The sequence below is a fragment of the Orycteropus afer genome, unplaced genomic scaffold (genome assembly GCF_000298275.1).
Source record: "Orycteropus afer afer isolate SDZICR_OR568_19922 unplaced genomic scaffold, OryAfe1.0 scaffold00394, whole genome shotgun sequence".
Classification (NCBI taxonomy): Eukaryota; Metazoa; Chordata; class Mammalia; order Tubulidentata; family Orycteropodidae; genus Orycteropus; species Orycteropus afer.
Window position 1 is genome coordinate 2,206,408 of NW_006921981.1, and position 10,939 is coordinate 2,217,346.

The 10,939-nt window shown below is 38.6% G+C and overlaps 1 protein-coding gene across 1 annotated transcript in view; it reads left to right on the top strand.

Moving 5' to 3' along the window:
- DSG4 (desmoglein 4) overlaps positions 1-9,363 on the top strand; it is a gene marked incomplete at its 5' end in the record, with an annotated part of 33,147 nt that extends 23,784 nt beyond the window's left edge. Inside the window, 6 exons of the mRNA XM_007953449.1 lie at positions 482-709; positions 1,835-2,140; positions 4,248-4,387; positions 4,541-4,604; positions 6,500-6,708; positions 8,587-9,363. Of these exons, the coding sequence (XP_007951640.1) occupies positions 482-709; positions 1,835-2,140; positions 4,248-4,387; positions 4,541-4,604; positions 6,500-6,708; positions 8,587-9,363 (1,724 nt within the window). The remainder of the gene's footprint in view (positions 1-481; positions 710-1,834; positions 2,141-4,247; positions 4,388-4,540; positions 4,605-6,499; positions 6,709-8,586) is intronic.
- Positions 9,364-10,939: the final 1,576 nt, after the last annotated feature.

Sequence of the window (10,939 nt, forward strand, 5' to 3'; positions counted from 1 at the left end):
TGGGTTTGAACCGTCAGCCTTCTGGTTAGCAGTCATTCTCACACATAGCAACCCTAAAAAAAAAAAAAAAATACCAAACCCATTGCTATTGAGTTGATTCCAACTCATAGTGACCCCATGATAGTGATCTTAGAGAACATTATATCTTCTCTGAGGAAAAACATTTAATTTTGCATACAGGTGTTAGCAGAGTAAAATGTAAATGAAAGACATATTATTTTAGAATGAATGAACCAAATGAGCAAGGGTCCTGAGTAAGGAAAAAGATTGTTCAAAAGACTGAGAAAAAGCAAGTATGGCTGGAATATTGCTATCAAAAAGAACAGTGGTTTTAGGCAGTTGAAGAAGTAGGGAACCTGTCCTCACCACCTCAGCAGTCATTCATACTATTCCTATGTGCTATGATAGCATCACGGGCTATGAGAGAGGATGTTCTGCCGTCCATCATTTACCCTAACATGCACAATGCTTTCTGTTTCAGATGGCTCTGGGAAAACGGCTACAGGAACCATATGCATTGAGGTTCCTGACATCAATGACTACTGTCCAGTCATTTTTAGTGAAAGTAAAACCATCTGCATTGCCACTCCATCAGTCCTTATCTCTGCAAGAGCCATTGACGACCATTCTTATGGGTCTCCTTTTACTTTCTGTGTTGTTGATCAGCCACCAGGGACAGCTGATTCATGGAATATCAGATCCACAAACGGCAAGTGCAGTGTAAACTTGCTCTGAATTTAAATCCAAAAAGTGAAAGAATTAACAAAATAATTATTAAATTATTTAATAATACTTTCAAACTCTGTTCCCATGTTCCTTCCCATGTTTACATTAAGTGAAAAAAAAAAAAAAACAATAATTCACATAGATACTTACGACAGGGAGCCCTGGTACCACAGTGGTTAAGTGCTTTGCTACTAACGGAAAGGTTGGCATCAAACCCACCAGATGCTCTGAAGGATGAAGATGTAATAATCTGCTTCCGTAAAGATTACAGCCTTGGAAATTCTATGAGGCAGCTCTACTCTGTGCTATAGGATCACTAATAGTCAGAATTGACTCAACAGCAATGGATTTGGGTTTGGTTTGTTTTTTATACTTAGGATATTAGGGAAATTTTTTAACTGAAAAATCCAAATGGTTCATCAATACTGTAATTACATATAATTGTATATAGATATTAGTTGATCCATCACTTTATATAGGTGAATGCTAAAACAATATTTGGTCAGTTTGAATCAGGACACTTTACTAACTCACCAAATATCAAAATTCACTATTCTGAATCATTTCAGGTAAGTCTCTTAAATGTCCCTGAAACTCAGATATCCTATAAATATATTTCACGTATTTTTACTCACTTGGAAGTATATAGATCGATGAATTTGCACTACTCAGGCTACTAACCAAAAGATCAGTGGTTCAAACCCACTCAGAGGTCCCTCAAAACTGAAAGGTCATACCCATTGAAAACCCTATGGAGCACAATTTTACTATGATCAACGTAGGGTTTCCATACAGTATAATTAACAAGATGGTAACTGGTGTTTTGTTTTGTTTTGGGTTTTTAAAAAAAAAAAAAATTGTTCTGGCAATAAGGAACAGGGTCCTTGCGTGCTCCGTTGAAATAAGTCAGTATTGACTGCACTGAAATAACAGGAAGGCAGTATTAAATAATTAATTGTAAATGTTAAGGACAAAAATAATTACCGGTTGCTCTATTTAATGGAGCATTAAAAAGAAAAAAAAAAACACTCTAAGCCTGTCTTGAGTGTTAGGGGGGTTACTTCCAAGGAAATTTAATTTATTTCCTGTTCCCTCTCTTCCTTTTCAGCTACCTCTGCAATCCTTACAGCTGTGCAGCCTCTGTATACCGGACGTTACCAGATCCCGATCTTAGTGAAGGACAGCTATAACAGAGCGTGTGAATTGCCACAGATCGTGCAGATAGACGCCTGCGACTGTGACAGCAATCACATGTGCTTGTACTCTAGTACCACCAACATATACACTGGGGACATCAGCTCCGTTACTAGTGACGTAGATGGGCTTGTCACTGATGACCGAATTGGGGAATCAAACGTTGGTCTCGGCCCCTCAGGGATTGGCATGATCATTCTGGGCCTCTTAATGCTGCTTCGTAAGTACTTGATTACATCCCTTTCCACAGATTCACTGAGATGGTTAGCTTTAATTGGCCATTCCTTTTTGGTATCTATAGCAATTTTTGTGTGCCCCTGAAATAATAGAGTTGATAAAGGTGTGAGCTTACTTGATGATAACTATGGTAGTTAAGTTTGTGGCTTGGCTGGGCCTGGTTGAGTGGCTGGGCAGCTGGATGTAGTTATTCCCCATGGTGAGATTGGTAGTTAACTCCATGGTAGAATTTACTGGAGCATCTGAGTAGCTGCATTAGGGATGTGGTCTGCTTCCACTATATAAGAAGCAACTTTGAGGAAGGTCTCTATCTTTTTGGCACACTTGAACCCTGCATGTAGCCGACTCTTCATTCAGTAGCCTGTCATGCTCTGCCAACCTTGGGACTTTCAATGGACTTGAATTAATGGCTGCTGTGGAGTTTGGTAACTTCGGGACTGTGCCTTTTCACTTGTTGACCTTGGGTTTGTCAGCCTTAGCAGCCAGTAGCTAACTGAGTGAAGAAAGCCTTCAGTTTCAGCCGGCTGGGAGCAGGAGGCAGAGCTGAAGCCCAAGGTCAAAGGGCTTTCACCCAGCCCCTAGATCCTGCCACCTGGAACTCAGACTTCTAACCTCCAAAATTGTAAGAGGATAAACTCCTGTTTGTTAAAACCCATTTGTGGTAACTTCTGTTAGAGCAGCACAGCACCAAACAAACCAAAACAATAACTAATAACGTCTAGAAGCAGTGAGGGTCATAAAGGTAGAAAACACATGAAAATCACCAATTATAATGTGGTAAAGCAGAAACAATTAACTCAAACTGGGATGTGGCTTTGAGCTGAGTTCTATTCTTAGAAAAAGGATAGGTATGGGGGAATCCAAAAGACAATCTAGGACAAAGAAATAACACAAACATCAACAGATGAAAGGTACAGAAAGGAATAGCCACTCAGGAAGTAGAGAGTATGAAGAGAGAGTGGAAAGGTACGCTGGGACCCGTAAAGGAGGAATGCATATGAAACTCCAGTTGATCTGGGCTTCAGTCCACAGGCAATGAGGAGTTAGTGGAGGATTTGTAAGCACTGGTGACTAGCTTACTCTGGTGTAGCTGGAAGCAGGAAGAAGTGCCCAGAGAAGAGAATTGACCTCCTTTGGGTTCTTGATAGAAGCCCTTGGGTGGAGCAAATGCTTAAGTGCTCAATTACGAACCAAAGGTTGGTATTCAAACCCACCAGAGACACCTCGAAAGATAGGCCTAGCAATTTATTTCCAAAAGATCACAGCCTTGAAAACGCTGTGGAACACAGTTCTACTCTGCAACATGTGGGACTGGCATGAATCCAAATCAACTCCTCAGCAACAAGTTTGTTTTGGGATTTGGGCTCTTCATGAGCATCCGAAGTAGGATCATCATGGAATTACAAGGTCCCAAAGCAAAAATTTCAGAAAGCTTTCCTCCTCTCTGTATACCATTTTTTTAAAAGCATGCAGATCCTCAGAGGAGAAATATTTTAGATTTCCCCTGTAATACTTAGATTTCATGGCGATCAAAAACTGGGTTCTAAAAGTAAAGATGAGTAAAATCTTCAAAAGGGAGCTCTGGTGGCGCATTGTCTAGGGCATTTGACTGCTAATCAGAAGATTGGTGGTTCACAGCCACTGCCTGCTCCACAGAAGGAACACTGGGCAATGTACTTTTGTAAAGATTTACTGCCTCGGAAACCCAGTGGGGCTTGCTATGAGTCGGAATCGACTCAATGCCAGTGAGTTTGGTTTTTCTTTTTTGTGACTAAACTCTTCAAACTGCAGTGTTAATATGTTTTCATATGGTTGAATACAAACTAAAACATCATCATTTTGAAGTATAAAAAAAGGACAACTGACTTTTTTGGCAGGCTGTCTCTCTTAACACAATCTGTGAGTTTTCAAGACTATTCAAAGATCTTGAGTGATTCTCAAACATGATATTAGAGGTATTTTTCCAGAATGAGACTCTACAGCAACTGAGTGGAGGTGTCAGCATATCTTTCAGTCACTGGTTCTCACCTCTAGCTGAACATTAGACTCACTTGGAGTTCTTACCTCTTCCGTAACCCTTTCTTGTACAGTGACGCCACTCTTGCTGCTCATGTGTTGCTGCAAACCAAGACAGCCAGAAGGGCTGGGAACAAGTTTTGCTCCTGTGCCAGAAGGGGGAGAAGGAGTGATGCAATCTTGGAGAATAGAAGGGGCACATCCGGAAGACAGGGTGAGCGGACTCTTGTTTTCCAGGGAAACACAGTGTTTCAATGGAAATTGAGCCTGTCTTGACAAATATATACTGCACAAAATAAGCAGATGTCAATTTTAAAATATTTGCATAAAGTATTTATTCCAAAAATCTTTTTTTTCTTTTTTTCAGGATGTCTCAAATATATGTGGACCCATGACAGCCTCTAATACTCAGGATCGTATAGATTCTTCTGGTCAGTGGAAACCAAGATCTGTTTTTCTTTTTAAAACTTGCAAAATTATTCAACAAGACCAACTTCCTGAAGATGTACTTTACAGAAAAAGAGTATATTCATTAATTACTTTGGATAATAGTATAATCAGAGGAAACATTGCATGTTTGAAGTGGACACTTTGTCTATCTTAAACTGTAGCACTGAAATATGGTAGCAATTATGAGGGAAAATTCTGGAACCAGAATGCTGGTGTTTGGTTCCCAGCTGTGCTACTTCCTGGTAGTAAGTCCTTGGACAGGATATATAACCTCTCTAGGCCTCAATTTCCTTATCTTTGAAAGTGAGGGAATGATAGTACCTCTTTCAAAGTGGTATGAAAAGGACTGAATGTGGGTGTGTGTGTATTCATTGTACTATATATATATATATATACATATATACACACACATTAGAACAGTGTCTGGCACAAAGTATTACTTAAAGATAATGTAGCTGTTGTTAATAAAACAAACTGTAAAAAAAAAAAAAAAAAGATGGGAAATAAGGAAAATATGAAGAGGAGAAGGAGGAAAAGCAAAATAAAATACATGTTCCAAATAGTAAATTAAAGAGCATTTCTTAAATTCACATATGCATTTGCCTAATTGGCCCTTACTCTCTTAATTTACCAGTCCATTCTCATGTAAGAATCAGTAAAACACTCAGCTATTGGGCAGTAACTGAACAAAGCAGAGAGGTTGCCAATTCCAAGGCAGTCATAAGGTTTTTGGGTTTTAACTTTTTATTGTGATTTAGGTGAAAGTTTACAGAGTAAATCAGTTTCCCATTCAAAAATTCATACACATTTTGTTTCATGTCATTGATTGCAATATTTTCCAAGTAACGTCACTCATCTCCCTCCCTCCCTGTGTTTCTCATTTCCATTCCTTCCTCTTTCTCTAACCCTTCCTGACTTCTGAACTTTGTCTTTGGGCAAATGCTGCCCTTTTGATCTTGAATGGTTGATTGTTCTAAGGAGTGTGTACCTCTCTAGTGTTATTGTTCAGCTGAAAGTTGAACAATGGGGGTGAGTTCAGTCCCTGGCTTGAAAGATGACTAAGGGCCATAGTCTCAGGGGTTCCACCAGTCCCGATTGGATCAGTAAACCTGGTCTCTTTTTTTTTTAGATTTTGAGTTTTGTTCCACATTTTGCTCCCACTCTATCCAAGCCCTTCTAATGTGATCCCTTTCAGAGTGGTCAGTAGTGGTAGCTGGGCACCATCTAGTTCTTCTGGTCTCAGGATCGTGGTGGCTGAGGTTTGCATTATCTATTAGTCCTTTTCACTAATTGTTTCCACATGTCTTGATTTTCTTCACTCTGGATATGGAGAGATTGATATTTCCAACTTAGATGCAGACATGATGGTGCCTTAGTTTTCCAAGCCTGACCCTTTCAATGAAAAAAACATAAAGTGACCTACCATTCCTAGAAAAGGCCATCTTAGTGCCAACATGAATGAAGAGTGAGTTTCAGTTTGTGCAAACACATCACTGGTCCCAAGGGACTTCAAGTGTCCCAAGTGGGTACAACCTGTCTCCAATAGGCACTGGATAGTTTCTCAGAGATAGTGATAGAAGGAATACACTTGTTTCAACTCCTCAAGTTCCACACCTTTAGGTCTAGGAGTGAAGTTTGTGAGATATGAAAAGGCAAAACTCTATAGCTGAATCCCTTAGTATCATTAACTTAGTTTTCTTTACCTCCAAGGCTGGAGATTTTTGGTTTACTCTCTATTGCTATTTGCCTACCTTTCCAATACTTACTCTGTGTTGTGTTGTGGTGGTGGTACATTGCAGATAGCATCTGGCAATGTTTTATGGATGAACAATGGAGACAATGCAAGTACTAGTATATGAAAACCCTCTCATTTCAGAAATCTACACTAACACCTATGCAGGAGGAGGAATGGTTGAAGGAGGTGCATCAGGAGTAGAACTCAACACAGGTGTTGGAATGGCTGCTGGCCTTGTGGCAGGAGGAGCTGCAGGAGCAATGAGGAAGAGAAGTTCAACGATAGGAACCCTGCGGGAATATGCAGAGTCAGGCGTGAACATGGCTTTCTTGGATAGCTATTTCTCTGAGGTAATCCCTTCCCCACACAATTACACCTAAAGTAGCTGAGGCTGCAAAATAAAAATAATAATGGAAGTAAGCCTTTTCTAGAATATGTTCAGTTATTCTTAATTCTATCAAAATTCTATCCAAATGCTTCACTCCTTCTTAAAATACATAAAGCCAATTTGCTGCAGCAACCTTTTCCAGGCCCCAATATTAGGTCCACTTCTATTCAACTGATGACAAAATGTCCTAACATTGTGAAAAGAGCTAGAATCTCTATTGTTCTCCACTTTTCTTTGTTCATTTTTCTGTTTCCTTTTGATTTTTCCACTTTGTTTCCTGTAATTCAACAAAACTTACTGTCCTCAAGCTGATTGAGGCTCATAGCAACCCCTCCTTGGGTTTCCAAGGCAGCATCTCTATGGAAGTAGATCACCCAATCTTCTTTCCAAGGAGTGTCTGGTGGGTTTGAACCTCTACCCTTCTGGTTAGCAGTCAAATGCCTTAAGCACTACGCCACCAGAGTGCCCTTGTTTCCCATAGTAATAGCAAAGCCAGGAGAATCCTAAAAAAAAAAAAAAAAAAAAAAAGTACATTCTTTTCTTTAATTATGTTATCCTTCCTGCACTTCAGATGCCTCCAACAGGAAGGAGGAAAAACAAAATAAAAAGATGTGATTGGGGAAGGAAAGGAGTTAAACCTCAGGAACGTAGCCTCACTATGCAGATTTTAAAACACGTGGAGAATTAATTATCCCCACTAATCACTAGAAACTGATAGCATGACCCAGGTAGAGATTGACAAGCACAGAGAGGAATAAGGGGAGGAAGATAAAGAGAAAAGGCAGAAGAGGAGGAAAAAGTTGGAGATTCCACTGTGAGAAAGAAAGAGACAAGCCAGAAATATTGGCTGAATTTCTACAATGCCTGAGTTTCTTATAGAGTGATTTACAAAAGCTAACCTTCCCAATTTTTTTTAAAAGGATAACACCAGCTAACAACCAACGCTAAAATATTTATTTGTTTATTTATTTGTTTATTGTGTGGGGTGGTAGTGGTGGTTAAAACCAAACTTACTGCCATCAAGTCGGATCCAACTCATAGTGACCCCTCCTTGGGTTTCCGAGATAGTATCTCTACAGAAGTAGATGGCCCAATCTTCCTTCCAAGGAGTGGCTGGTGGGTATATTGAAATAAATTGTGCCATAGAGTTGATTCCCACTCATATCAATCCCCATTGGGTTCCCAGAGCTATAAATCTTTATGGAAGTAGATTGTCTCATCTTCCTCCCATGGAAGGGAGCTCTGGTAGCATAGTGCCTAAGGCAATTGACTGATAACCAGAAGGCTGGCGGTTCAAACCCATCAGCCACTCCTCAGAAGTAAGATGGGGCAATCTACTCCCGTAGTGATACTGCCTCGGAAGCCCAAAGAGGGGTCACTATGAGTCCGGGCCAACTCGACGGCACATAAAACAACAACAACAACAACCTCCCATGGAACAGCTGGTGGGTTTGAACTGCTGACCTTCTCATTAGCAGCCTTCACTGCACCAACAGAACTTAAAATACATAAGTATATTTTGTCTCCAGACCATCTCAGAAACAAAAGCTATAAATACAAAAGCTGAAAAAATTTTCATTAATTCAAAATTTGAATAAAGTGTAGAAATTATTATTGATTGGTTTTCAAATAACAGGAATTCACATGTATAAAACTCTATTCACCATTAATGCATACTAATCTCCTAAAAAAATCCATTTAGAAAAAAGTTAAAGCACTAGTTTTTTCCTCAGTTCATTCCATAAAATCTTAGATCAGAAGTCTCTGAAGCATTGCTGTTATTCTTCATTATTTAAAACAGAAAAAAAGTCCTAATTGTCTATTTTTCTTAAAATTTTAGAAAGCATATGTTTATGCTGATGAAGATGAAGGTCGACCAGCAAATGACTGCTTACTCATTTATGACCACGAGGGAGTAGGTTCTCCAGTGGGCTCCATTGGCTGTTGCAGTTGGATCATGGATGATTTAGATGAGAGCTACATGGAAACTCTAGACCCAAAATTTAGGACTCTTGCTGAAATCTGCTTAGACACAGAAATTGAGCCATTTCCTTCACACCAGGCCTGTATACCTATCAGTACTGATCTCCCTCTGCTAGGACCTAATTACTTTGTTAATGAATCCTCAGGAATGACTCTCTCAGAGGCTGAGTTCCAAGCAGAAATGACAACACCTGAGCCAATGATTCATGGGGATATTACTGTCACTGAGACTTACACTACTGCTGATCAGTGTGTGCAGCCTACTACAATTGTTTTTGATCCTCAGCTTGCACCCAATGTTGTAGTGACTGAAACAGTAATGGCACCTGTCTATGATGTTCAAGGGAATATTTGTATACCTGCTGAGTTAGCCAACACGCACAATGTAATCTATGCTGAGAGAGTGTTGTCTAGTCCTGGTATGCCTGGCATAAGCAGTAGTAGCATGGCTGATGGTTGTATGGGATCTATGATGAGTGGCAGTATTTTGGTAGGGCCTGAAATTCAAGTGATGCAACTGGTGAATCCAGATATTCACATAAACCAAACCACTGACTCCACATCCCCCGTGACATCTCAACATAGGATAACACAATATAGCAACATTAGCAACATACATTACTCCCAACAGTAAGTGCTTTATGGTCAGCACTCTATATTGAGATCTTGCACCTGCTAATCACCCATATATCTATCAAAAACATATCATGACTATGTTATATTTAACATGTTGACTGTCAACAAATGTTCGAACATTGTAAGTTCCATGCTGCTCTTTGATCATGCCTTTTGCAAAATTGATATGGCTAAGCATTTTAGATCAGCCTATTTTAATTTTTCATAATTTTAAATCATGTGCCAAAAATTTTTCAGAAAATGTATAGCATCCTTTGGCATTATGTCTAATAGTATGCAACTCATAGCAAATCTTGAGGTCCATATAATTAGTCATGTAAACCAATATGGCCTTGTGCTTGGAGGGTTAAAAAAAAGCATTGTCTTCATTCACTAGTCATATTTATCTTTGGAGAGGCATTTCTATTAAAAATTTTTAACTGACAAAGTGAATGAAAAGTACATTTCTAAAAGGAAAATGAAAAGGAACATGGTGCTTCTATCAATAGAGATATGAAGGCATTTGATCTCTTTAAAAAGTTTCTCAAGATATGCAATGTTTAGGGAAAACACTTTACCAACTGAATGCATCACTGAAAATGTTTCATCCAAAGGTATATATCTATATATATACATACACACACACACCCCTATATATATATATATATATATATATATATATATATATCTTTACATCAATATGGATGAATTTTGATCGCACTTTATTGATTTATATCATTAACTGTAAATGAATTTAGAATAGAAAAAAATTGCATGACAACCCTAGAGCAGAAACAGTTCTGGGGAAAATAATAGAATTTTTCTCCCTTTCCGGGAATTATTTCCCTACTTTTGCTAATTATGTCAGAAATATAGATGAAATGTGCTTTAGCCAATTTCATTGACCTGAGTCTTTGAGCTTTCATTTAGCAACCAGATTTTCCTCAAAAGCTACTCTGTATTTATTCACATATTCAACAAATATTTATTAGAAGCTCCTATGTGTTGAGTGTTGATCTTGGCTCTATGAATATATAAGTGAGGAAGACAGACGTGATTCTTGCTTTTTTAGATCTTCTAATTCTTTTCTATCCCTGAAATAAGAGTTTAGGAATATGGCTTCAAGTTTCTACCAAGAAAAGTCAACAAAATATTTAGCTCTATTACCAAGTTGTGTTTTTTTTCCTAACACTGCTATTTGTGTTGGATAAATGAAATGTAAATGTGCACAGAGGTAGGCATAGAGCTGGCTTGAATGAAATAAATTCTAGCAAGATAATTCTTTTGATTTCTGTAAATTGTGTAAACTAAACTACATAGTAGTGATGATAATGTGACTAGTAGGGCAACGTAATTGCAATAACCATTTTCAGGGCTTATTTCTTTTGGAAGGAAATGATTTTGGTGCTTCTTGCTTATTTTTTGTTCTTTTGTGAATAAAACTGTCATAGAATTTGAAGCATCTCACATAATTACTTGCCTAACTCTCTTATTTTACAGAATCTAGAAATAGGTTAAATGACCACAGTCCACTAGGTGTGCTACAAAAGCTTGAACTCATTGCTCAGATACTCATTTCTCAGATGGCCAAAGTA